Genomic DNA, 25,460 nt, shown 5'->3' on the forward strand with positions numbered 1-25,460 from the left:
TNAAAAGGCACCTCAAGTCTTATACAATTTTCAGAAGGCTGATATTTTTTTTTTCATATCCTCCCAACACCACTATCTCGACCAAAACTGAACTCATCAACACCATCAACCTCCCCAACACAACCGTATATGACCCAGAATCAAAATAGATCACAAACGGCCGGTTTGTCGGACGTTTTTCAGAACGATTCTGAGAAGGATCTTTATCTGGAGTCGTATATGTACACTACAGCAGCAGCCCTCGTTGGAAGCATTGATAAAATAGTAACAGTAACACTTAGAGAGGGTCGTGTCTTTATTGGGATTCTTCGAACATTTGACCAGTTTGCCAACTTGGTGCTCCAAGATACCGTTGAGAGAATCTATATCGGTGATGATAAATATGCGGAGGCTCCTCAAGGGGTCTTTTTGATCAGAGGTGAGAACGTATCCTTGGTTGGAGAGATTGACCTTGACCAGCAAGATAAGGATTTAGAGAAGAGATCCCAGATTCCCTTTCCAGAAGCCCAAAGAATTCGCAAGGAGCTGGTTGCTGCTAAACAAGCTAAGACGACCAAAGAACGAGAATTAATGTTGAGTAAAGGGTTTGAACCCCAGAGTTAGAACCCATTTTGTATCAGGTAAATTGCATAGCTCATAATCAGGAAAGGAAAAAGAAGGTTCTGTCACGTGGATAGTCCTGTGATCAGATTGTTCTACGTTAGTTTTTTTTTTTAGTCTGAATCAAAAATTATTCAAACAATATTTCACTTTCGTAAAAGACGAAAATGTCGTTCCTGTATTATAAAGACGTTATAGAGGAAGAGGACTTGGTAATGGCATTTATATCGAGGAATGACATTAAGCCTATGATAGTCAAATCCGGGGAAACCTTAAACACACGTTACGGTGTGTTTCCACATGATTTGATGATTGGAGCCCGTTATGGAGAACAAATAGCCAGCGCTAAGGGATACGGTTTCATTCATTTGCTTCAGCCTACCCCAGAGCTATGGACCCTATCTTTACCCCATAGAACTCAGATTGTATATACCTTTGATAGTTCATATGTTGTGCAGAGGTTACGAGTTCTTCCAGGTAGTCGAGTGATTGAGGCTGGTACGGGATCTGGGTCTTTCAGTCATGCTTTTGCCCGTACGATACACAGCAATGGACGTCTCTTCAGCTATGAGTTTCATAAGCCACGTTATGAAGAGGCCAAGGGGGAGTTTGAATGTCACAAGTTGCCCAATATCACCTTAACTCATCGAGATGTATGCACAGACGGATTCAAAGTTGATGGAGTCAACGTGGATGGTGATGCCGTATTTTTAGATCTCCCAGCTCCTTGGGAAGCAATTGAGCATCTTGATGAAGTAGTGGCAAAGGATCGTCGGGTGTCCATATGCTGTTTCTCCCCGTGTATAGAACAAGTTGTGAAAACGATAGAAGCATTAACGGCGAAAAACTGGAATGGCATTGAAATGGTTGAAGTTTCTGGACGTAAGTGGGAAGCTCATCGTGAGATGGTGAGAGATGTGGATGAAGCGGTCGCTCGTCTGAAAGATATCAAAAAGAGGGCAGTAGCAGGCCTGGAACGCAAGAGAAAATTGAATCAGACCTCTGATGAATTTGAGAATGAGGATATTGACATCCAAACCACTGAAGAAAATGACATTTCTCATAAGGAGCCTGCTGGGAAAGGTGAAACTGATCTTAAACCAAAGTCGGACCAAAATACCAAGGATCGTGGGTATAATCCGTTTGGCAAAGGTATGCGTATACGAGAAGGTGATCCGGCATATAATTGGATCAATGTTACACGTTCAGAACCTGAAGTCAAGTCGCACACATCCTATTTGACATTTGCCTATAGAAATCAATAGATAATTTTAATTCTTATCCCAGGAGAGGTTCTTGATGAAATTGACGACTCTATCTACACCTGCATCTGATTGGGGGCCCAGATCGTGAGTGGCTCCATCAATGATACCTGAATATTGACTCCAATCTGACAAACCATTTCGCTGAACTATTGCCTTCCAACGGTCAACCAGCTTGTTCGAATCAACAGTTTGAGGGACAAACTCGTCACTTCCAGAATAGAGTAATAAAAAGGGAACATTAATTGCTCCTAGGGTATTGCTAAATTCTTCATCTGTAAGATACGATGAGAAGTAGTCATCATCTCCCCTTTGGGCCATCAAAGAAAGCCATCTATAAGCAGTGATAGGCGTATTGAAAGCCAACTCTCGGAACTTTTGGGGGAGCAATTCGTTAGGTCCTTTTGACTCCAAGATTGCTCTGGCTTCTTCATTCAATGCATCCAATTCTTCTACGGGCAATTCATTTGAAAAAGCCTCTCGATCAGATACAGGGGCTTGGAAAATGGCTCCATTGACCCGTAAAGTTGGTTCAGTAGGATTTTGATGGAGCAGATAGTGAATTGTATCTTGACAGCCTGTTGAGTGACCCATTAGGATAATGTTGCGTTTGCCCGCTTTTGTTCGCAAATATTTCACCAACTGAGCAAGCTCCGCAGCATCCTTTTTCAACGATGACGTTCCCCATCCTCTATCACTAGAAGATAGTAGGGCTTGAACAAGTCCGAACCCAAGCGGAGCCAATGCCTTAGCCAGCAATGGAAGGTATCCAACTCCAAGGATACCATTGGTGAGACCACCCACAAACAAAACGATGTCTTTGAACGACGAGTCCACAAACTCAAACGCCTTTGGTGGGATCTGAGTGTGAATAGAATGGACTATTCCGGTAACAGGCTCTGACTTTTGAAGAGTGAATTCGACCATAGCGTGATGGCCTTTAGCAATTATCACATTACGTATTTAACTATCAGGAGTAGTGAAACTCGCGCATAGCACACCAGTGCGTCCCCTATTTTTAGGGCAGGAGGTCCGAGTTAGCGTAGTGATTTATCTCCCATGTTACCCCTCCTCATACCCAGGAGATTGGCCATTCACTCCAAAGGAGTTATTTTTAACAAAAGAGTTCCAATTAATCTTTCCTTTAAGCGGGCCCTTTTTCACTTCAACTCACCACTAATTACATATCCGGTTGTCAGAGCCATTATTACTAGGTCATACTCACAGCATAGAGGAAACAATCCATGGTCCAGTAGATCAACCAAAAAGCTCAACCAATTGGTTCCTGACCCTTTGAAGGTGCTAATTGGTTTAGTTGGAACAGCTTCTTTATTGTTTGTTGTTGCAGCTCCGTTGCTATTTGTTATCTTGCCCCCGATATTGCTAGGAGGCTATTTTACTACAAGATTAAGACTCAGAAGAATTGAGAGTCAAATGCAACAGAGGTGGCAGCGAGCTTTATCGTCGAGTTTGAAATTCACGCCTAGAGATGATCTAACCGTTTCTCAAATTGAACTATCAAGGGCAGTATTGGACCGATTAGTTCTCGCTGTGGATGACAATGAGCAACATCTGAAAGACCTCCTTGGATTGAAGGTAGACCAAGATGGAGTATTGCCCCGTTTAGCCTTGGGAGAAGCGGAAAGAATTGAATACGACTCTAGATATTCCTCTCCAGGTGTTGAGGAGATTTTAATGGTTCTTTTTTTTCCCCTAACAGATGGAAAGCATAGACTGGCGAACGTAGTTGTTTCGTTAGCTGGAAATTCATTGAGTCCTTCTGAATCCAGGAAGATGGTTCTTGAAATTCAAGTTGGAAACTTTGTCAGACCCGTCTTTATCACCAATGATAGACAATTTGAGGACGATCTCGTCATCGACGTAAAAGGAAAGACTACAACACGAGATTAAAAGAGAGAAAAGCTTTGAAAATACTCAACATACTGTTTTTCACCTATCATCAATATCCTCAATGGTTTTATCACAGGATCCACAACAGTCTCCCCTGATGAGATTACTTGATAACCTGTCAATTACGATATAATAGTAAATGTCGATTAATTCATGGGAGTCAAACTCGCAGTAAATTACTAATCGCATTATAACAAAAAACTTATGAAAGTTTATGAAATCAAGAAATAAAATAACATATACATTTCAACACATATTGTGCAGAGACTAGTACTTTCACGCCAGTCTAATTGTCCATTGATGATTGAATATGTATACAAGCAAACTTGAACTGTTCCTTTCAGTTTTTCGTCTGATGAATATGTTTCAATTCTTTATCGTCTTCGGAGTTCTTCGTTCTGATTTTTTGTACTGGAATTGCTCCTGCTCAAGTCTTTTTTGTTTCGACATAACAGTATGGAACATTTGACGTTGATAAAACACCAACACCAACTACTATGACTGTCCCTCCTCCAATACACTTTACCAATTGGTCTGCTAACTTGGCTTCCGCCTCAAAGAAGAACTACATTGAAGCAAGAATCTAGGATCAACTTAGAACACAGAATACATGGTACTTACTTGTTTGCTCGCAATATCTGTTTGACAGAGTCCACAATCGTCTTCTCCAGTGGGATGGGGTCAACTCCCGTTAACCCTACAGTAACACTGTTGTTATACTCGGGTGCCTTGAGAGCTTCCAATCTTGCCGTTTCCTCGGGCTTTCCAACAGCAATCTTGCCCTTTAAGTCAGGAAAATTCTCGTTGATAATGTTCAGGATTCTCTGAGCACTGAACTTGGATTGAACAACAAACAATCTCTTCGAAGCCAGATCAGCATCTAGAAGTGGCAGCACATGGTAGAGAGCAACATCTCTAACATCCACTGATATACTCACGGGATCATCAAACAACTTGTCATCAGATGGATACTTCGTGCGCAACAGAGATCCAACGATCTCAGCTGAGGTGTTCAAAGATTCCTTCTTAGCCGAAGCATCGAATTTCTGAGGACCGAAGACATAAGGAGGGTTTACTGTCGTCAATTTGAAGTTTGGTTTCTCCTTCTCAACGAAGTCCCAGGCAGCTTTCTCAGCCTCCTTCTTGGAAACGATGTAAGCAACAATTTTATCCCCGCCTTTGGTTTGATCCCAAGTATTGTTGTTCCACACCTTTTCAGTGTGGATGAAACTTTTGTCTTCAGCCTTATCAAGGTTCATGATACAAGCAAGAGAAGCGGTCACTACGACGTTCTTGACACTGACATTAGCAAACTTCTTGATAGCACTTAAGATGTTTTTAGTTCCCTCAACGGCGGGCTTTAAATAAACGTCCTCGAGAGCTCTATCATCATTGAGAGCAACTGGAGAAGCAGTATGAAGAACATAGGTAATGTCAGATGTTGACTTCAATACCTCATCAAAAGCGTCTGGAGCACCAATATCTGGAACAAGCACATAGGTCAAAAGGGAGGGATCCCTCTGCAAAGCTGGATTTTCTTCTGTGAATTGCTTATGCAATTGGTCTGCCTGCTCCTGTCTTCTTACAGTTCCAATGACATGAAAGCCATGGGAGAGTAATTCATTAGTGATGTGTTGGGCGATGTAACCAGAAGCACCTGTCAATAAAACCTTTGAAACCATTGTATTTTATGGATCTAGATTTAGATGAATGGTTGAATAAATGACATCGTGCTGCCATTTATAGCTTTCAAGAGTTTGAATGTGCTCTAATGTTGGCAATCTTGATGACAAATAGTCTGTTGTCCCAAATAACTGGTGTCCAGGTTTGATGTGGCGTAATCGTGCACCTTAATAATCAACCTCTTTTTAAAAACAGATTACTTTCAGATTAGGGACTGACGGTACCAATCCAAAATTGGAATTTTTGCAACGGATTTGCTTCGTTTAGTCTTGGGAAAATCAGAAAGGGATGAATATGCTTCAGAATCTCCTCTCCATGTGTCGAAGTGATTTTAATGGTTTTTTCTTTTCATTTCCTTGACAGATAGAAAACATAGACCGGCAAACGTAGTTGTTTCGTTGGTTGGAAATTTATAAGGCCCCTCTGAATCCGGAAAGATGGTTTTTGAAATTTAGTTTGGAAGGTTTATCAGGCCTGTTTTTATCACCAATGTTAGACAGTTTGAAGACGATCCAGTCATTGATGTAAAGGAAAAACTACAACACTAGATTGAAAATAAAAAAGCTTTGAAGAAACGAAGTAGCATATTGTTTTTCAGCTATCACCGTTATGATTTACAGCGCTTACGGTCTTGTCTGATGAGATTGAGATTGATTCGTATTTCAATTATGATGCTATTGAAAGTACTTGGTTACTTTGTGGCAGTCAAACTCGTGTGGATTACTAATGCATCTAAAGGTGGAAGAATAGGAATTAAGCAACACCTCTAACATCAAGAAAAATAACGCACACTCTTCTTCACACAATAGTGAGGAAACAAGTGATTTCATCCTAGTCTAATCGTTCACTGATGATAGGGTATGAGTTTGAAACTAAGTTAAACTGTGCCCAAAAGTTTTCCAACTGCTGTGCTTGATTGGAATTTTCTATCGTCTCCGGAACTCTCTGGTCTGATTTTATGTGCTGGTATTGTTCCCTACTGAAGTCCTTTTGTCCGCAACTCACGGCCTAGAACATTTGAAGTCGATGAATGCCAATTGTTATGGCCCTACGTTCTCCAATATATCCTACCCATTAATCTGCTACCTGAGCTCCCACCTGCTTGAGTTTGAATTCAAGAAGTACCCACACACTTAGAGAGCTTTTTCAAGAACATACTTCTTTCAATGATTGAGCAATATGCTTAAAAAGAGCTACGCTGAAGTAAACATTCGATCAACTTAAAACACTGAAGCTACTATATTTATTTATTGGCCCGCAATATCTGTTTGACAGAGTCCACAATCGTCTTCTCCAGTGGGATGGGGTCAACTCCCGTTAACGCTATACTGAGACTGTTGTTATACTCCGGGCCCTTAATAGCTTCCAATCTTGCCGTTTCCTCGGGCTTTCCAACTGCGATCTTGCCCTTTAATTCAGGAAAATTCTCGTTGATAATGTTCAGGATTCTCTGAGCGCTGAACTTGGATTGAACAACAAACAATCTCTTCGAAGCCAGATCAGCATCTAGAAGTGGCAGCACATGGTAGAGAGCAACATCTCTAACATCCACTGATATACTCACAAGATCATCAAATAACTTCTCATCAGATGGATACTTCGTGCGCAATAGAAGATTAACGATCTCAGCTGAAGCGTTCAAAGATTCCTTCCTGGCAGCAACATCGAATTTCTGAGGACCAAAAACATAAGATGGATTTACTGTTGTCAACTTAAAGTTTGGTGTCTCCTTCTTAACGAAATCCCAGGCAGCTTTTTCAGCCTCTTTTTTAGAAACAACATAACCGAGAAATTCATCCCTGGGTTTGGTGTCATCCCATGTCTTGTTGTTCCACACCTTTTCAGTGTGGATGAAGCTCTTGTCTTCAAACTTATCTGGGTTCATAAGGGCAGCAAAGGAAGAGGTAACTACGACGTTCTTGACACTGTCATTGGCAAACTTTTTGATAGCACTTAAAATGTTTTTGGTACCCTCAACAGCAGGCCTTAAATAAACGTCCTCAAGAGCTCTGTCGTCATTGAAAATGAGTGGGGAAGCTGTGTGAAGGACATAAGTGATGTCGGGGGTCGACTTCAATACCTCATCAAAAGCGTCTGGAGCACCAATATCTGGAACTAGTACGTATGTCAAAAGGGAAGGGTCCTTTTGCAAGGCTGGATTTTCTTCTGAAAATTGCTTATGCAATTGGTCTGCCTGCTCCTGTCTTCTCACAGTTCCAATGACCCTAAAGCCATGGGAAAGTAATTCACTGGTGACGTGCTGGGCGATGTAGCCAGAGGCACCTGTCAATAAAACGTTAGAAACCATGGTGTTTTATGGAGTCAATTGAGATAAAAGGATCAACAAGGGACATCGTGCTGCTTTTATACCTTTCAGGACCTCAATTATGTCTACTGTTGCAAATGTGGATTACAAATGCTCAACTGGGGCGAATGATTTTGCCAAGTCTCTACTCCATAATCGCGAACCTTTTGTAATCATAACCTTCTTTCTCTAGGAGGTGTCTGAAGGAAGGCTGGGGACGGCTACCCATCCAGGACAGGAACTTCTTGCATTGTATTTAGTAAAATTTGAACGAACGAGAGTTCTTTGAGCCCAACTAAGGCTTCAAGCACCCATCACCCACTACGGTCGAAAATTTACCCAAGACAACTCAAAAGAATTGAGAGTCAAAAGCGTCAAAAGTGGCAACATGCATGAGTTTGCAATTCACACCTGGAGATGATCTAACCGTTTCTCAAATTGAGTTATCAAGGGCGGTAGTGGAACAAATCGTATGTCGAATTGAAACACTGAATTTACTATATTTATTTCCTAGCTCGCAATATCTGTTTGACAGAGTCCACAACCGTTTTCTCCAGTGGGATGGGGTCAACTCCAGTTAGGCCTACAGTAACACTGTTGTTATACTCGGGTGCCTTGAGAGCTTCCAATCTTGCCGTTTCCTCGGGCTTTCCAACAGCAATTTTGCCCTTTAATTCAGGAAAATTCTCGTTGATAATGTTCAAGATTCTCTGAGCACTGAACTTGCCTTGAACGACAGCCAATCTCTTCGAAGCCAGATCAGCATTCAGAAGTGGCAGCACATGGTAGAGAGCTACGTCTCTAACATCCACTGATAAAGTAACAACATCATCAAATAACTTGTCATCCGATGGATACTTCGTGCGCAACAGAGATCCAACGATCTCAGCTGAAAAGTTCAAAGATTCCTTCTTGGCAGCAACATCGAATTTCTGAGGGCCAAAGACAAGAGGGGGATGTACTGTTGTCAACTTAAAGTTTGGTTTCTCCCTGTCAACAAAGTCCCAGGCGCCCTTCTCAGCTTCCGTCTTGGAAACAGTGTAAGCAAGCAACTCATCTCTGTTTTTGATTTGATCCCAGGTGTTATTATTCCAAGACTTTTCAGTGTAGATGAAGCTCTTGTCTTCAGCCTTATCTGCGTTCATAAGGGTGACAAAGGAAGAGGTCAACACGACGTTCTTGACACTGTCATTGGCAAGATTCCTAATAGCATTAAAGATGTTTTTAGTACCCTCAACAACAGGCTTAAAAAAAACGTCTTCAAGGGCTCTATCATCATTGGGACCAACTGGACAGGCCGTATGTAGAACGTAGGTAATGTCGGGGGTTGACTTCAATACCTCATCAAATGCGTCTGGAGCACCCATATCTGGAACCAGTACGTATGTCAAAAGGGAAGGGTCCTTTTGCAAAGCCGGAACATCATCTGAAAACTGCTTGTGCAATTGGTCCGCCTGCTCCTGTCTTCTTACGGTTCCAATAACCTTAAAGCCGTGGGAAAGTAATTCACTGGTAATGTGTTGCGCGATGTAGCCAGAAGCACCTGTCAATAAAACCTTTGAAGCCATTCTATTCCGTAGGATTGAATCAAGATGAATGAGGGAGAAACATTGAGCTGCTACTTATACTTCTTAGAAGGTTAAATGTGCTCTAATCTAGGATATGTGGATTACTAATAATCAGCCATCGCAGATTGGTGGCAGGTTGGTGTAATCGTGCACCTTTAGTAATCATCCTGCTTTTAAAACCGAATTACCTTAGACGACTAAAGCCGCCAATTTGAAATAGGATTCTCTGCAATGGCTTTGCTTCCTTTAGTCTTGGGAAATAGAAAGGAATGGGTATGCTTCAGATGCTCCTCTCTATGTGTCGAGGAGATTTCAATGGTTTTTTCTTTCTCTGGCAGATAAAAAGCATAGACGTAATTGTTTCATTAGCTGGGAATTCATCGAGCTGTCATAGAAAACCTAAGCACTCAAAAAACTCTCTTAAAGGCGAACGTTTTTCATTCAATTGCGGGGTATTCGTCGAAAAGGAACTACTATGAAACAGAAATCTATCAGGTAAAAATATCACAGAATATACTCTACTTATTTATTAGCACGCAATATCTGTTTGACAGAGTCCACAACCGTTTTCTCCAGTGGGATGGGGTCAACTCCAGTTAGGCCTACAGTAACACTGTTGTTATACTCCGGGCCCTTAATAGCTTCCACTCTTGCCGTTTCCTCGGGCTTTCCAACTGCGATCTTGCCCTTTAATTCAGGAAAATTCTCGTTGATAATGTTCAGGATTCTCTGAGCGCTGAACTTGGATTGAACAACAAGCAATCTCCTGGAAGCCAAATCAGCATTCAAAAGTGGCAGAACATGGTAGAGAGCTACGTCTCTAACATCAACGGATAAATTGAGGGGATCATCAAACAACTTGTCATCAGATGGATACTTTGTGTGCAACAGAGATCCAACGATCTCAGCTGAGGTGTTCAAAGATTCCTTCTTAGCCGAAGCATCGAATTTCTGAGGACCAAAAACATAAGGAGGGTTTACTGTTGTCAATTTAAAGTTTGGTTTCTCCTTCTCAACGAAGTCCCAGGCAGCTTTCTCAGCCTCCTTCTTGGAAACGATGTAAGCAACACCTCTGTCTCCACTCTTGGTTTGATCCCAGGTGTTGTTATTCCACACCTTCTCAGTGTGAATGAAACTCTTGTCTTCAAACTTGTCAGCGTTCAAAATTGCTGCAAAGGAGGAAGTTACCACGACGTTCTTGACACTGTCATTGGCAAACTTCTTGATAGCACTTAAGATGTTTCTGGTACCCTCAACAGCAGGCTTCAAATAAACGTCCTCAAGAGCTCTGTCGTCATTGAAAATAAATGGGGAAGCTGTGTGAAGGACATAAGTGATGTCGGGGGTTGACTTCAATACCTCATCAAAAGCATCCGAAGCACCAATATCTGGGACAAGGACATAGGTCAGAAGGGAGGGATCTTTTTGTAAAACAGAACTTTCCTCTGAAAATTGCTTATGCAATTGGTCTGCCTGCTCCTGTCTTCTTACAGTTCCAATGACCTTAAAGCCGTGGGAAAGTAATTCATTAGTGATGTGTTGGGCGATGTAACCAGAAGCACCTGTCAATAAAACCTTAGAAACCATTTTATTCTATAACGTTGAATGAGGTAAACGAATTAGGGAGGGGCATTGAGCTGCTATTTATACCTTTCAGGAGTTCCAAGTCCTCACAAGTCCTCTATTGTTTCGTTGCATATGTGGATTACAAATATTCGCAAACTATCGCAATAACTAGTGCCAACTTTACTATTGCGTAATCGCGCACCTTTAGTAATCATCTACGTTTTTTCTAGAACAAAATTCAACCAGTAACCGAGGGCCGACCATCACCAATCCAAAATTGGAGAGTCTCTTGGGTGAATGAGAAAGGGTGGAAATTAATCAATTGTTGCCTCAATTATATAAATCTATTTCTTCTTCTGTTTCTTCTCAGCTTCAGCAGCTTTCTCGGCCTCAACTTGCTCTACAACTGCAGCTATCTCATCGTTTGACAGTTGGATGGTTTCGTTAGGAGCCATGACGGAAATTTCAATATTCTTGGCTCCCGTCTGAACAATCTCCAATAATGCCTTGATTGTTAGTTTGATCGTCCGGTCACGATCCAAAGTGACATCGCTTTCTTCTAATTGCAAGTAGTTCTTCTCCAAAAATTCGTTGACAGTCTTGCTACTACGTCCAATGGCAACTGCCTTCCATGCAGAATAGATACCTGATGGTTCTGTCTGGTACAATCGAGGCACGTTGTCATTTCCGTCAAATCCTGCAATTAAGGTTGAAATTCCAAATGGTCGCACACCTCCCGATTGTGTATATCTTTGCTGCACACCAGCAACATATTTGGTCAAGTATTCGATCGAAACAGGGTCTTCCAAGTTCAGTCTATGAGATTGGGCCTCCACTCTGGCCTTATCGATGAGAATACGTGCATCAGCGTTCAATCCGGCAAACGCCAGCAGCACATGCTTGTCCACATTATTTATCTTGGAAGGAGTTACTCTAGGATCCTGCAATTTGAGAGTTGTTCTTCTCTCTGCTCCCAAAACTACTACATCCTTTCCCTTCACACCAATCGCACAGGTTCCTCTCTTCACAGCTTCAAGAGCGTACTCAACTTGAAACACATGGCCATCAGGACTAAACTGTTAGTTTTTTGCCAATTTCTCCGTCATTGAATCTGACTTACCTAAAGATCGATAAGGCACTGTCGTAGCCACTCATTTTGTATATGGAAGAGAAGAACTGGTGGCGTTCTGCGATAACATGTTGAGCGCGCACAACCCTCCAGGGGAAGAAAAAGTTGAACGGTCCGTCCGCTGGGCATGCTCGCACAGCACTTAGTTTTCCTTCTCGTACTTCTGTAAAGTGACTGAAGAAATAATTATTTCAGTCTGACAGAGATCAACTATGACAAATAGTGATCCTTCATCCAAACCTTTGAGGAAACTCAAACTTCCTAAGCAGACCCCGAAAAGAGACCAATACACCAGAATATCATACTTATACCAGGCAAGTGCCAGCTCCAATGGAATACTTTCAAGGATGTACTCCCGACAAATGGATTTGGTAGCCAAGAAAACTGTCCTCAAAATCTCCCCTACAATCAAACGGACTATATGCAAAACATGTTATAGACATTTAAAGCCCGGTGTGACTTATTCACCTGAAATTGTCAATGAATCAAAGAAAAAGGCCCCTAGGAATGATATTTTGCAGCTACAATGCATTTGTGGACAGATAAAGAGATTTCCGTACGGAAAGGATCCAAATTACAAAGCACATAACGAACGCTCTTTAATGGGCAGGAACCATTAAACACAGTTTGACGCGGAAAATAAAACTTCAATTCATACCTATAATACAAGACTTCTTCTCTGGGAAATGGCGGGTGATTCCTCTTTGTAAGACTTTTCAGACTGCACAGCAGCCGAAGAGTTACTAGCAGCCCTTAACATTCTACTTGGAGGCTGTATCTTAGCTCCTCTCCATTTGTATCTAAATGCGACTTCATGTGCCAAAATTTCCCCAAACCCCAGCATCATTCCGTTTATGAAAGGGAGTACCAAATTGATAGCTACACTGGATACAGCAGACCAAACGTTAGAAAGATTTATCTTAGTAGTGATTTCGGAATCTTCCAACTCTGCCTCTGTTTGCTGTGAATCTGAGGATTCAAACAGCTCCTCCTGAGAAAGTGGCGACTCGGCATTTGATGGAAAATCTTCAACCACCGGTTCAACCGGAAGATCAATCTCAATCTCAATATCTGCCATGATAAACTAAACGCCCAACAGAGGATATCAAAAGGATCTAAAGGAGGAAAGGAAGAGGGAACTCTTGGGTGAGCTTGATTCGAGAGATGTTAGAGAGGGTTGTGATTCGATGTTGGATGGCGTTCTCGCTCTTCCAAGGATCGATTTGTCTCCCTTCTAAGTCTCCCTTACAGTACCACAAAATTTTCCAGAAAATTGCTGTGTTTCGCGCTTACCATAGAAGATCCCCGTCCTAACTTTTACTCCGTACTCTATTTGCCAGCAAACATGTCCACAGTAGAGCTACAGGCAAATGAAGCTGAAATAGTAGCACGCTCATTGGTAGCCATCGTGGACATTGGTTCCAATGGAATCAGGTTTTCTGTGTCTTCCACCGCCTCCCATCATGCCAGAATTATGCCTTGTGTCTTCAAGGACAGATTGGGTATTTCACTGTTCGACGCCCAACTCGACAAGGGCTCTGCCAGTTCTATCAGCACACGTAAGCCGATACCCCAGGAAGCAATCACTGAGATCTGTTTGGCCATGAAACGATTCCAGTTGATTTGTGAGGATTTTGGAGTTTCAAATGATAACGTGAAGATAGTTGCAACAGAAGCAACTAGGGAAGCCCCAAACTCTAAAGAATTCAGGGACGCAATTGCGAAGACCACAGGATGGGAAGTTGAATTGCTTTCAAAGGAAGACGAGGGCCGATGCGGTGCTTTCGGCGTTGCCTCCTCATTCCATAATATCTCTGGTATCTTCATGGATGTGGGGGGAGGATCTACTCAGCTGAGCTGGGTATCCACAGTCAATGGGGATGTCAGACTTGCTGAATACCCTATATCTCTACCTTATGGGGCTGCTGCCCTTACTCAGCGATTATTATATGAAGATGAAAGAGAGGTTTATGAAGAGGTTCGTCAGGCTTATGAATTAGCGTTGGAGAAGATAAAAATTCCTACAGAGCTCATCGAAGAAGCTGAAAAAAATGGCGGATTTAATTTGTATACTTGCGGCGGAGGATTCCGCGGTGTGGGACATCTTCTTCTTCATGAAGACCCAAACTATCCAATTCAAACGATCATCAATGGTTACACAACTGGCTTCAAGAAAGTCGAATTGTTGGCGAACTACCTTTTGTTGAAGAAAGAAGTTCCAAACTTCAGTGAAGGAAGCCCAAAGATTTTCAGAGTTTCAGAAAGACGAAAACAACAGCTCCCTGCTGTTGGACTACTGATGAGTGCAGCATTCCAAGTGTTACCAAAAATTAGAACTGTCAGTTTCAGTGAAGGCGGTGTACGTGAGGGTGTATTGTACAGTAGAATCTCACCATCTATAAGATCTGAAGATCCCCTTTTGACTGCCACTCGTCCTTATGCTCCCCTTTTGTCTGAGCAATACAGGAAACTTCTTCTCGGTGCACTTCCAGAGGAAGTCCCCTCCGAGATCACCCAGACGATAGTACCTGCTCTTTGCAACATTGCATTTGTCCACTGTTCATATCCTAAAGAGTTGCAACCAACAGCAGCGCTCCACATGGCTACCTCTGGTATTATCGCTGGAACTCATGGCCTTTCTCACAAAGTGCGTGCTCTAATAGGCCTAGCATGTTGTGAACGTTGGGGGTTTGATCTTCCTGAATCAGAAGAAGTTTTTTACGGCAAACTAGAAAAATTGGTTATTCAATCAGATCCAAATGACGGTGAAAGGTTACTATACTGGACAAAATATTGTGGAAAAATAATGTTTGTTATTTGCGGAGTACATCCCGGAGGAAACATACGTCCAGGTGTTATAGACTTCAACGTAATACCGCGGGCAGAAGCAAACAAGACCAACACGGCTGTTCAAGTGGGAATGTCAGCCAATGATGTCAAATCGAGTTACACTGTTAAGAACAGAATTGCCAGTTTACAACGAAAAATCAAGAAACTGAACAAATCTTACAAAGGAAAAGACAGAGTTGTGGTAGAGGTTGAGTATAGAATGTCATAGAGATGATCAATGGACTTACTGTAATGTGTAATATTGTAATGCTATCTGACTTTACGAAATAACCCTTCCCCTTCCCACTTGTAGGAAAAAAAGATAACTATAACGTTATTACGTAATCACTCTCCATGTTTCTCGATTTTTGTCAACATCAAACAACGTCTTCTGCTCTCACCAAGAACTCAAAGTAATAATGAAGCAAGAGCCTGGGGATTCAAGTGATAAGTCCGCTCCGTCTGGGTCAATCACTCCACAGCCGAAGCCTCCGCAACAGGCTAATGTATCAAACCAGCAGCCACAAAAGCCCCAGCAATTTTCTGCTGCAGACTTGAATAGAATTGTGCTGGAGTATTTGAACAAAAAGGGTTACCACAAGACTGAATCCATGTTACGAATGGAGTCGTCGCACATTCCTGCACCTCCAACGAATATCCCCACTCCTCAAACCACAAACATCAGCAGGCCTACTGCTCCTGGAAGAGCACCTGAATATAGTGATGATCCTGCTACGATCAAGCGGGGATACTCTATACTAAAATCCTGGTGTGAATCATCCTTGGATTTCTACAGACCAGAGTTAGAAAAGTTTTTGTATCCAGTATTTGTGCATTGCTATCTTGATTTGATTGCAAGGGGATATCCCAGCCATGCCAGAGAATTTTATGACAAATTTTCGAAGGATCATTCAGTTTTACACGAGTACGAAATATCTAAATTGGGAGGTATTTCTTTGAAAGAGCACCTGCAAGAGAATGATGTGGCCAAAATTTTCAGAAGTCATAAGTTCAAAGTACTGATTGGACGAACTACTTTCAACTTGTTATTGTATTTCCTCAACGAGAATGATGCTGTTGGAGGAGGGGTAGTTCTTCGACTCATAAATCAGTACATTGAGCCTGTGATCACAACTGAGGCTATAGCTGTCGAAAGAGAAGGGGAACTTAATCTCTCTGAAGGTATTGTGGAGCTACACACTTTGAATAACACCTCTATTGGAGGAGAACAGAGAGAAATCAGTAGTGTAGATGCCTTCAACAAAAAACCTGTCAAGTTGGGAAAACTCCAAGTTGATCCAGAGTATTCTAAAGAACTAGAAGCAGAGCTCAAGCTTAAGGATGAGCATGAACAGGCGGCTCAAAAAAAGGTTAGTACCACGCTGCTTGAAGAATACAGAGAAAACTTCAAAGTTGATCCAAGTGATGAAAATAATCCTTCCAAAGACACTTTACCACTGCCATTAAAATCAGCACAAGATTTACGTAATGATATTGCCATGATTCAGGATTCTAGGGCTAAGATTAAACTGAGCGCAGCGCAAGCTTCTCTCCCAAGTGTGTGTATGTACACATTTCACAACACAAACAATGACTTGACATGTCTCAAGTTCAATGACGATTCTACTATGGTCGCCAGTGGATTTCAAGATTCATTCATTAAACTATGGAGTATTGATGGATCGCCGTTGAGATCGTTGTTGAAAAATGATCCATACAACCAACAAAATAATGACGGAGTAGCTGTAAAGGGATCTAGGAGACTTGTAGGCCATTCGGGTGCTGTCTATGGTGTTGACTTCAGTCCAGATAACAGGTATTTGATTTCTTGTTCAGAAGACAAGACTGTTAGGTTATGGTCGTTGGATACTTACACCTGCCTCGTTTCTTATAAGGGGCATAGTTCGTCAGTGTGGGACGTCAAATTCTCTCCAATGGGACACTATTTTGCTACTGCCTCTCACGATCAAACTGCACGTTTATGGAGTTGCGATCACATATATCCTTTAAGAATTTTTGCAGGACATTTAAATGACGTTGATTGTGTTGAATTTCATCCAAACTCGACCTATCTATTCACGGGATCAAGTGATAAGACTGCAAGAATGTGGGATATAGCGCGCGGAGAATGTGTAAGAGTGTTCATGGGACACAGTGGGGCCATCAATTGTCTGGCAGTGTCACCCGATGGAAGATGGCTAGCATCGGCAGGTGAAGATAGTGTAGTCTGCTTGTGGGACATTTCAACTGGACGAAGGATCAAGGCCATGCGAGGTCATGGACGCAGTTCCATTTATTCCCTGGCTTTCTCCCGAGAAGGAACTGTGCTTGTCAGTACCGGTGCCGACAACAGTGTAAGAGTATGGGATGTGAAAAAGAACACCAACTCTCCTTCAGCCCAGCCAGAGCCTATAAATGATGTAACGGCTCAAGGAATTCAGAAAAAGACAGAAGATCTACGCCGTCGTAAGGAGATAGTCGCCACCAATGACCATATGTCTGTCTATTTCACTAAAAAAACTCCAGTATATACAGTTCACTTCACCAGAAGAAACCTGTGTCTGGCTGGTGGTGTGTTTGGAGGTTAAGCCATTGAGTGAGTTCGTTGCGTTTATGCTACACTTATCCTTGGTTTAACTGGGTCCCAAGGTCCTTGCAGCTCCTCTTTGTATTTCTGTAACCTAATAAAGTATGATGGACCAACAAAAAGAATGATTCCTTGTAGAGCTGCCCAGCAGCTAAGAGCGCTCATTCCTAATATTGAGTAGACTAGGTAGTTCACTCCACCAACGATAGCTATGAGCTGAAATCTGTGAAAAGCAAGCATCTGACACCTACGAGTGAAGTTGTTGAACATTGGGAAGAGCCCTTGGACCTGTATGCAGAACAAGATAAAACTGAAGGCCGCCAGATTGGAATAGAGTCTTGATGCAAGGAGTATAGCATTGGAGAGGGCCAAATTCTTCGATAAGTTTGAGGTATGAGTTGCTCCAGAGAATTCTATCACATAATCATTGAACAGCACATTGACCACACAGATCCAACAACTCAATGCCCAAATGGAATCAGAGGACGTAGAATCGGTTAAACTTTTCAAAACTGGAGACAAGGTAAGCAAAATGAAGAGGATAAGCAGTGAAGACTTCAAAGTGCCCACAACAGATGCTACTTCTAAGTGGTTGATATAACTGATGACCATATACACCACCCAGAAGATGAAAGTAATTGAAGTGGATACTAGTGTTGGGATCACGGGGTTCCAATTCTCATGGTACACTCCATAGAACACTATTGACACTAGAACAATTGTGGAGGAATGTAGTACAATAAGAGCAAAGTCATTGACCAGTTTAAAGTAAGAGTAATTAGCCACCGTGGTATTTTTCTTTAGTTGAGATAAGAAGGATGAATCTGTGTAGTTATCCGCATAATCCTGTTTCAACCATAATAACTTCTTCCATGGATGACGAGCCATTTGAGTGGACTCGGCGCAAAAGTGACAACGTTTCTAGAGGGCTACTCGAAAGCACTTTCTCTGGAGATTAGTAATCGATGGTCAGGATGGGAACCGAATGTCTTTGGCTGGCCTTTCCCCAAATTTGAGAACAAAATTCAATTGCTGAGGTAATACTTTTTTCCCCATACAAGAAAGGCCATCGTGTAATTATCTCTTACCTTCTACTATTCGAGAAGTTGTAACCAAATGGCTGATAACATCGAAACCATCCGTCCTGGAATCAACTACCAGGACAAACTATTGACCGAAATAGACATTCTTGATGATGTTAAACAACTGTCAACGCAGATGGAACAGGAAGGGAAAGGATTCGTCTTCCCTAAAGATCATTACTCCAAGATAAAATCACTAAAGGGGTTGCAAGTGAAGCTGTTGAAAGAAATGCAAGAGTTGGCTGAAATTCAGCAGTCTAGGCATCAAGACGAAACTGCATACAGGCAGAAGCTTCAAGACTTGGAAGATACTACATCAGAACTTAGAAACGTTGCTTTGACGTAATAGGTCACCTGTGTTACTAGATGTCGGATGTCTGTGATTGCAGTAACACCCGGCATTCGGTCAGCTGTCTACCTTTCAGGATATCCTCCCCCCACCGAGCTCGGACGCCTTTCTCGCCCACCCACCACGCAAAGTTCCGCCCACCTTATACTTTGTGGAAGTCTTTTCGCCGCGCACCACACTTGCCCGTTCGCAGAAAAAGAAATTCCAGGTAGCCCTTATTCCGTCAGGCAATAAATATATAAGCGATTGCAGACAATCTGACGTCCCATCCCCTTGTCTATTTAAACCTCCTAGGTTGCTTAAATTTAAAATCTATTCGAGTCCCAACCTTTCCATTCTTCCGGAATAATTCAACTCCAACCAATTGATAAAATGCCGTCTCTATTGCAAGAGGACAATGCTACTTTCAAGCTCGCATCCGAACTACCAGCTTTCGAAGAGCTAAAAGAGCTTTATAAGTCAAAGGGAAAGAACTTTTCTGCCAAACAGGCTTTCCAAAAGGATCCAGCCAGATCTTCCAAGTTCAGCCACACTTTCAAGAACTTCGACGGGACTGAGGTGTTTTTCGACTTTTCCAAGAACTTGATCGATGATGAGATTCTCGCCAAACTGTTCGACTTGGCCAGACAGGCAAACGTCGAGAAACTCCGAAACGAGATGTTTGCCGGAGAACATATTAATGTCACAGAGGACAGGGCTGTTTTCCACGTCGCTCTGAGAAACAGAGCTAACCGCCCAATGTACGTTGACGGCAAGAACGTCGCCCCAGAAGTTGATAGTGTTTTGCAACATATGAAGGAGTTCTCTACGCAGGTTCGCGATGGTACCTGGAAGGGATACACTGGTAAGCAGATCACTGATGTGGTCAACATTGGTATCGGAGGCTCTGACTTGGGTCCAGTCATGGTGACAGAGGCATTGAAGCCTTACGCCCAGGAAGGACTGCATGTTCACTTCGTATCCAACGTGGACGGTACCCATATTGCTGAGACTCTAAAATACTTGGATCCTGAGTCTACTCTTTTCTTGATTGCATCCAAGACTTTCACAACCGCTGAAACCATCCGTAACGCCAATACTGCTAAGGACTGGTTCCTTTCGAAAACTGGTAACAAAAGTGAGGCAATTGCCAAGCATTTTGCTGCTTTATCCACAAATGCCGAGGAGGTCGCAAAGTTCGGTATCGACACTAAGAATATGTTCGGTTTTGAAAACTGGGTTGGTGGACGTTACTCTGTGTGGTCTGCTATCGGTCTTTCAGTTGCCATCTACATTGGTTTTGACAACTTTGAGGACTTCTTGAAGGGTGCCGAAGCCGTGGACAGACATTTCCTGGAAACTCCTCTGGAGCAAAACATCCCAGTTATTGGTGGACTACTCTCCGTTTGGTATACTAACTTCTTTGGAAGTCAGACACATTTGGTCACTCCATTTGACCAATATATGCACAGATTCCCTGCCTACTTACAACAATTGTCCATGGAATCCAACGGTAAATCTGTTACCAAGGGCAATGTTTTCGCCAACTACAGCACCGGCCCTGTCGTCTTTGGTGAGCCAACAACAAATGCTCAACATTCATTCTTCCAATTGGTGCATCAAGGTACTCATTTGATCCCTGCCGATTTCATTTTGGCTGCAAAATCCCACAACCCTGTTGCAAACAACGCTCACCAAATCTTGTTGGCATCTAACTTCTTGGCTCAAGCCGAGTCTTTATTGCTAGGAAAGACTGAAGAGGAAGTAGCTGCTGCTGGTGCTACTGGTGGTCTAATTCCACACAAAGTATTTTCAGGTAACAGACCAACTACATCTATTCTGACACAGAAAATCACTCCCGCAACCTTAGGTTCTTTGATCGCTTATTATGAGCACGTCACATTCACCGAAGGAGCTATATGGAACATCAACTCATTTGATCAATGGGGTGTTGAGCTAGGAAAGGTTCTAGCCAAGGCTGTCCAGAAAGATCTGCAGGATGACAGTGCCAACGTTGAAGAAAGCCACGACTCATCCACTGCTCAATTGATCAAGAAGTTCAAAGCTTGGGCTTAAGGCGTTCTAGTTATAGAGATGTATATTGTAATATGGTATATGAGTACTAAAGAAGTGATTATCTAATAAAAATTTGAGTAATGCACTGACATTTTCACTATCAGTTTTGGAAGAGGGTATGGGACGCGTTCATTCACACGTCTTTGGTAATTATGGCCGAAGAAGTTGACCCCGTTAGTCTGGGTGACCAGACGATTCTCCGCTATAAAATATGGAAGAAGAACTCTCCATACTTGTATGATTATTTCCAAAGCAAGTCTCTGCTGTGGCCCTCTTTATCTGTTGAGTTTTTGCCAGACATTGAACGAAATGACGAAGATGAGTTCGATTACCAAAGGCTTATTTTTGGAACATTTACGTCGGGAGCCAGCAATGAGTTTTTGAACTTTGGGATGTTTAGTAGACACAACGAAGTCTCTTTGAGAGAGTCACTGAGGAACTCTCTGGACAATTTTGACAGCGTCAAAGGAGAAATATCACCACTAGTATTACCATCTTCCAAAGACTCCAAAAACTCTAATCGCAGCTGCGAAAAGTTGAGCATCATCCAACGAATAGCACATAATGGAGAAGTTAATAAATGCAAATATCTTCCTCAAAATCCCGACATCATAGCGACAATTAATAATTATGGGAGTGTTTCGATTTTTGATCGAACAAAACATCCTTCTCAACCACTAAGCGGCACAATTAAACCAGATATTTACTGTACATATCATAAGGATGAAGGTTCCTGTTTGAGTTGGAATCCTAGCGTTGAAGGGGAACTGTTGTCAGGCTCAATGGACGGAACGGTTGTATTATGGGATATCAAAAAGTACACGAGGGACAAAGATTCTCTTGATCCATACAAGATATTCATTGCTCATGACAATGGCTGCAATGACCTTAAATTCATCCCTAGACACACATCAATTTTTGGTTCTGTTGGAGAAGATGGCTTTTTTAAACTTTGGGATACCAGACAGGGACTGGATCCCGTTAAGTCAACACGACTTCATCAAACGGGCATCAACTCACTATCATTCAGTGACCAGGTGCCATTCACTCTTGCAACAGGTGACGCGGAAGGTCAGATTAAACTCTTGGATCTTAGAAATTTAGAAAACACTATACAAGATATTAAGGCCCATGAGGAATCCATATCAACACTTGAATGGAACCCTCATAACTCTCTCCTAGGTTCATGCTCTATGGATAAAACGGTCAAGATTTGGGATTTTGGTGACAATGAGCAACCGCTAAAGTTCACTCACGGTGGGCATATGTTCGGAGTCAACGACATCTCGTGGAATCCATGGGATGAAACAATGATATCAAGTGTCGGCGAAGATAATTCTCTACATATTTGGAAACCATCTAAAAGTATTATAGGTGTCTAAAAATAATGCTAATTAGCTTTCTCAGTACCACTTAATCTGACAGTAGCTCCGTACTTTTGAAGTTTTGTTAACAGGGCATCACCACTCTTGATCAACAAGTTGTATTGATTATTCTTGTTGTCTGGCCTATTTGTCTCAACAATTCCATTGACTCTGTCAATTACACAGTTTAACTGTTTGTTGGGAATAAACTGACATAAATCATGGTCTAGGAATTCAATTGATACTCCAAACTCTTCGGACATGGATTTTAAAGACAGAGATTTGTAAGACTCCAACAGCTGCGAGTAGGCTTTTACTCGCAATTCACGCAAGTAATAATTTGCATGTGGAGCAAGATTAACGTTCTTGGTCAAAATTTGGTCATTAGTCTCCAGAAGGTGCTTGAAAAATGAGTCGTACTTGCAATCATACAATGCCTTCAATAAACTGAAAATAGGCTTGAACAAAGAGCTATGTGATTCAATTGATAAAATTTCTGGGGAGTCGATTAACTGTTTCTTGAGGTTTTTTCGATCTAACGATATGACACCTGCTATCAAGGCATATAATGCCAAGTCTTCGTATGTCAATAGCTCTGTTGACGTAAAAGTTGGCAAGGCCCCAATCAAAAGATCACTGGCTTCTTTGAATTTTCTCATTGAAAGATCATGAATTCCTGTGTATACCTTATAACGATTTTTCCTCTCCCAATCACCCCCCTTCTCGATTAAAGCATTTGCTTCATCCAAGTACTTCTTGGTGAATTGTTTGTCATCATAAAAGAATCCAATACGAGATAAGGTGAGTTTGATATCGATCTTTGCACCGATACTTGGAGCTAAATCGGTTGCCTTTCCAAGTGTTTCTATTGCTTTATTCTTGTCTCCAATTTGAGCGTAGTAGTTTCCAAGTTCGGCCCAACATTCAGCGTTCTCTACTTCACCTTCATCGTCTTCATCTACGACTTTTATTTTGTTGGTCAATTCCTCTACCTTCTTTTCATTTTGCAAGACTAGTTTGTCATACAACCCTTGATCCCACTCCAAGCCGGGCAATGCTATTTGGTGGTAGAGATAATGATAGTAGGGAGCCATCTCATTCGTCTCAACGCCCTGAATGACTTTGTCAACCAATGCAGCGTCTCCATCGCCATCGGCTATTTGTGCAAGAAAACTAAGCTTTGATACGTCAAAGTCTGGAATTTTGGGAATTCCTGATGCATAGGTTGCCATCTTGAGGTTTCGTTTAGCGTAATAGGATTGGAAGGCAAATGATTAACATCTGGGATTGATCCACTGTTGGAGTGTGGGTAGTACACGATTTGAATTTTGACGGTTGTCAGATGGAAGTTATTCTAATCTATAAATTGGAATTCTTAGGGTTAGTCAAACAGCTGACAAGATCTGTCAAGGAGTGCACAATTTACCATTCAGTGTTTTCTTATTCCTATCTGAGGGCTATTTCGGTATTCTCATCTTAAAAAAAAAGTCAGAGAATTTTGGCCGATTTTAGCTGAAATCTGAATTTGATTCTCCTAATCCACAAAAGCACTTAAAGCATATCGACACCGACCTTTGCCTGCAAAGACTGTTGACAAGCTAGTAAAAATGGTTCACTTAGGGGCGAAGAAGCCTCAGCATAGAAAAGTGGGTATTGACCTCTGAATCAGGATTTGACATGTCATTAACGATAAGGGATATCTATTTAATCAGCTTAGTCCAGAGTTACGAAAAGCTTATAAAGAAGTAGAGGCACAGTTCGTTGTATCAACTCCCAGGTTAAAGCAGATAGTGGATCAATTTGTTGCTGAATTGAAGGAAGGCTTGAAATCAAGCAGCTCTAACATCCCAATGCTACCTACCTGGGTGATGGATTTCCCCACAGGAGAGGAAACTGGAGACTATCTCGCAATTGACCTGGGCGGGACCAATATAAGGGTTATATTGGTCAGACTGTTGGGAAATAGGAAGTTTGATACCATTCAATCAAAATATGTTTTGCCTAAATGGATCAGAACCTCCACATCAAATGAACTTTGGCTTTTTATTGCTCAATGTGTGAAGACTTTCATTGATGAAGAGTTTGATTATAGAGAAAGTCCGGAAGACCCAATCCCCTTAGGGTTCACATTTTCTTACCCTGCATTCCAAAGTAGGATTAATTCGGGTGTCTTACAACGTTGGACGAAAGGATTTGATATTCCGGACGTTGAAGGCCATGACGTTGTCCCTATGCTGCAAGACGCATTGGAATCATTGGGATTGTCCGTTGTGGTAGTGGCTTTAATTAATGACACTACAGGCACTTTGGTAGCTTCTACGTATACGGATCCAGAGACTAAAATGGGACTGATATTTGGAACTGGTGTTAATGGTGCATACTATGATACGATAAGTTCGGTCTCAAAGATATCAAATGCTCTTCCACCAGATATTCAAGAGGATGCAAGTATGGCCATCAACTGCGAATACGGTGCTTTTGACAATAACATCTCAGTTCTACCTAGGACCAAATACGATGATACAATTGATTTAGAATCGCCCAGACCAGGGCAACAGTCGTATGAAAAAATGATATCAGGCTATTATCTTGGAGAATTGTTACGATTGGTGCTTGTAGATTTGCACCATCAAGGACACATTTTCAAGGGACAAACAATCGGGAAACTAAATGAACCGTTCATTATGGATACATCCTTTCCTGCGAGAATTGAAGAGGATCCGTTTGAGAATCTATGTGAGACTGGAGAACTTTTTAACAGCCTAGGAATTGAAACTACGGTTCCCGAAAGAGAACTGATTAGACGAATTTGCGAACTCATAGGAACAAGAGCAGCCAGACTGTCAGTATGTAGCATTGCCGCAATTTGCAAAAAACGAGGCTACAAGAAAGCCCATTGTGCTGCTGATGGCTCTGTCTTCACCCGCTATCCTTATTTCCCTGACAGAGCTGCAAGAGCGCTCCGAGATATATTCCAATGGGGCCATTCAACTCCGGACTTAGTTACTGTAGTTCCAGCAGAAGATGGCTCGGGAGTTGGGGCAGCTATTATTGCTGCACTGACCAAACAACGGATGGCAAATGGTGAATCCGTGGGCCTTGACGAATATCACCCTCAAGATGGAAAGGATAGTAACTAATCCCAGATCTGCTTATGTAACGAAATATTT

The 25,460-nt window shown here is 42.1% G+C and overlaps 18 protein-coding genes across 18 annotated transcripts; 9 read left to right on the top strand and 9 right to left on the bottom strand.

Moving 5' to 3' along the window:
* Positions 1 to 129: 129 nt before the first annotated feature.
* PAS_chr3_0442 (Lsm (Like Sm) protein) lies at positions 130 to 603 on the top strand (the record flags this gene model as incomplete). Its single annotated transcript, XM_002492623.1, has 1 exon — positions 130 to 603. One exon carries the CDS (start codon positions 130 to 132, stop codon positions 601 to 603), a length of 474 nt encoding a protein of 157 aa, XP_002492668.1.
* Positions 604 to 767: 164 nt separating this feature from the next.
* Positions 768 to 1,865, top strand: PAS_chr3_0443 (Subunit of tRNA (1-methyladenosine) methyltransferase; the record flags this gene model as incomplete). The annotated part of the gene is made up of 1 exon (XM_002492624.1): positions 768 to 1,865. The coding sequence occupies one exon, from the start codon at positions 768 to 770 to the stop codon at positions 1,863 to 1,865; it is 1,098 nt and encodes a 365-aa protein (XP_002492669.1).
* A 6-nt stretch (positions 1,866 to 1,871) lies between these two features.
* PAS_chr3_0444 (Hypothetical protein) lies at positions 1,872 to 2,789 on the bottom strand (the record flags this gene model as incomplete). The annotated part of the gene is made up of 1 exon (XM_002492625.1): positions 1,872 to 2,789. The coding sequence occupies one exon, from the start codon at positions 2,787 to 2,789 to the stop codon at positions 1,872 to 1,874; it is 918 nt and encodes a 305-aa protein (XP_002492670.1).
* Positions 2,790 to 2,921: 132 nt separating this feature from the next.
* PAS_chr3_0445 (Hypothetical protein) lies at positions 2,922 to 3,773 on the top strand (the record flags this gene model as incomplete). Its single annotated transcript, XM_002492626.1, has 1 exon — positions 2,922 to 3,773. One exon carries the CDS (start codon positions 2,922 to 2,924, stop codon positions 3,771 to 3,773), a length of 852 nt encoding a protein of 283 aa, XP_002492671.1.
* A 617-nt stretch (positions 3,774 to 4,390) lies between these two features.
* Positions 4,391 to 5,455, bottom strand: PAS_chr3_0446 (Putative dihydrokaempferol 4-reductase; the record flags this gene model as incomplete). The annotated part of the gene is made up of 1 exon (XM_002492627.1): positions 4,391 to 5,455. The coding sequence occupies one exon, from the start codon at positions 5,453 to 5,455 to the stop codon at positions 4,391 to 4,393; it is 1,065 nt and encodes a 354-aa protein (XP_002492672.1).
* A 1,244-nt stretch (positions 5,456 to 6,699) lies between these two features.
* On the bottom strand, positions 6,700 to 7,764 carry PAS_chr3_0447 (Putative dihydrokaempferol 4-reductase; the record flags this gene model as incomplete). The annotated part of the gene is made up of 1 exon (XM_002492628.1): positions 6,700 to 7,764. The coding sequence occupies one exon, from the start codon at positions 7,762 to 7,764 to the stop codon at positions 6,700 to 6,702; it is 1,065 nt and encodes a 354-aa protein (XP_002492673.1).
* A 500-nt stretch (positions 7,765 to 8,264) lies between these two features.
* PAS_chr3_0448 (Putative dihydrokaempferol 4-reductase) lies at positions 8,265 to 9,329 on the bottom strand (the record flags this gene model as incomplete). Its single annotated transcript, XM_002492629.1, has 1 exon — positions 8,265 to 9,329. One exon carries the CDS (start codon positions 9,327 to 9,329, stop codon positions 8,265 to 8,267), a length of 1,065 nt encoding a protein of 354 aa, XP_002492674.1.
* Positions 9,330 to 9,851: 522 nt separating this feature from the next.
* Positions 9,852 to 10,916, bottom strand: PAS_chr3_0449 (Putative dihydrokaempferol 4-reductase; the record flags this gene model as incomplete). The annotated part of the gene is made up of 1 exon (XM_002492630.1): positions 9,852 to 10,916. One exon carries the CDS (start codon positions 10,914 to 10,916, stop codon positions 9,852 to 9,854), a length of 1,065 nt encoding a protein of 354 aa, XP_002492675.1.
* Positions 10,917 to 11,239: 323 nt separating this feature from the next.
* On the bottom strand, positions 11,240 to 12,050 carry PAS_chr3_0450 (Alpha 4 subunit of the 20S proteasome; the record flags this gene model as incomplete). Its single annotated transcript, XM_002492631.1, has 2 exons — positions 11,240 to 11,966; positions 12,016 to 12,050. 2 exons carry the CDS (start codon positions 12,048 to 12,050, stop codon positions 11,240 to 11,242), a joined length of 762 nt encoding a protein of 253 aa, XP_002492676.1.
* A 632-nt stretch (positions 12,051 to 12,682) lies between these two features.
* Positions 12,683 to 13,102, bottom strand: PAS_chr3_0451 (Mitochondrial outer membrane protein; the record flags this gene model as incomplete). The annotated part of the gene is made up of 1 exon (XM_002492632.1): positions 12,683 to 13,102. One exon carries the CDS (start codon positions 13,100 to 13,102, stop codon positions 12,683 to 12,685), a length of 420 nt encoding a protein of 139 aa, XP_002492677.1.
* Positions 13,103 to 13,369: 267 nt separating this feature from the next.
* Positions 13,370 to 15,082, top strand: PAS_chr3_0452 (Sensor of mitochondrial dysfunction; the record flags this gene model as incomplete). Its single annotated transcript, XM_002492633.1, has 1 exon — positions 13,370 to 15,082. The coding sequence occupies one exon, from the start codon at positions 13,370 to 13,372 to the stop codon at positions 15,080 to 15,082; it is 1,713 nt and encodes a 570-aa protein (XP_002492678.1).
* Positions 15,083 to 15,272: 190 nt separating this feature from the next.
* On the top strand, positions 15,273 to 17,441 carry PAS_chr3_0453 (Subunit (90 kDa) of TFIID and SAGA complexes; the record flags this gene model as incomplete). The annotated part of the gene is made up of 1 exon (XM_002492634.1): positions 15,273 to 17,441. The coding sequence occupies one exon, from the start codon at positions 15,273 to 15,275 to the stop codon at positions 17,439 to 17,441; it is 2,169 nt and encodes a 722-aa protein (XP_002492679.1).
* A 23-nt stretch (positions 17,442 to 17,464) lies between these two features.
* Positions 17,465 to 18,328, bottom strand: PAS_chr3_0454 (Hypothetical protein; the record flags this gene model as incomplete). Its single annotated transcript, XM_002492635.1, has 1 exon — positions 17,465 to 18,328. The coding sequence occupies one exon, from the start codon at positions 18,326 to 18,328 to the stop codon at positions 17,465 to 17,467; it is 864 nt and encodes a 287-aa protein (XP_002492680.1).
* Positions 18,329 to 18,556: 228 nt separating this feature from the next.
* Positions 18,557 to 18,868, top strand: PAS_chr3_0455 (Hypothetical protein; the record flags this gene model as incomplete). Its single annotated transcript, XM_002492636.1, has 1 exon — positions 18,557 to 18,868. The coding sequence occupies one exon, from the start codon at positions 18,557 to 18,559 to the stop codon at positions 18,866 to 18,868; it is 312 nt and encodes a 103-aa protein (XP_002492681.1).
* Positions 18,869 to 19,243: 375 nt separating this feature from the next.
* On the top strand, positions 19,244 to 20,926 carry PAS_chr3_0456 (Glycolytic enzyme phosphoglucose isomerase; the record flags this gene model as incomplete). Its single annotated transcript, XM_002492637.1, has 1 exon — positions 19,244 to 20,926. One exon carries the CDS (start codon positions 19,244 to 19,246, stop codon positions 20,924 to 20,926), a length of 1,683 nt encoding a protein of 560 aa, XP_002492682.1.
* A 152-nt stretch (positions 20,927 to 21,078) lies between these two features.
* PAS_chr3_1191 (uncharacterized protein) lies at positions 21,079 to 22,308 on the top strand (the record flags this gene model as incomplete). Its single annotated transcript, XM_002492638.1, has 1 exon — positions 21,079 to 22,308. One exon carries the CDS (start codon positions 21,079 to 21,081, stop codon positions 22,306 to 22,308), a length of 1,230 nt encoding a protein of 409 aa, XP_002492683.1.
* Positions 22,309 to 22,316: 8 nt separating this feature from the next.
* On the bottom strand, positions 22,317 to 23,522 carry PAS_chr3_0457 (Essential, non-ATPase regulatory subunit of the 26S proteasome; the record flags this gene model as incomplete). Its single annotated transcript, XM_002492639.1, has 1 exon — positions 22,317 to 23,522. One exon carries the CDS (start codon positions 23,520 to 23,522, stop codon positions 22,317 to 22,319), a length of 1,206 nt encoding a protein of 401 aa, XP_002492684.1.
* A 375-nt stretch (positions 23,523 to 23,897) lies between these two features.
* Positions 23,898 to 25,430, top strand: PAS_chr3_1192 (uncharacterized protein; the record flags this gene model as incomplete). The annotated part of the gene is made up of 2 exons (XM_002492640.1): positions 23,898 to 23,936; positions 24,003 to 25,430. 2 exons carry the CDS (start codon positions 23,898 to 23,900, stop codon positions 25,428 to 25,430), a joined length of 1,467 nt encoding a protein of 488 aa, XP_002492685.1.
* Between the last annotated feature and the right edge of the window lie 30 nt (positions 25,431 to 25,460).

Source organism: Komagataella phaffii, chromosome 3 (genome assembly GCF_000027005.1).
Source record: "Komagataella phaffii GS115 chromosome 3, complete sequence".
In the NCBI taxonomy this organism is placed as follows: Eukaryota; Fungi; Ascomycota; class Pichiomycetes; order Pichiales; family Pichiaceae; genus Komagataella; species Komagataella phaffii.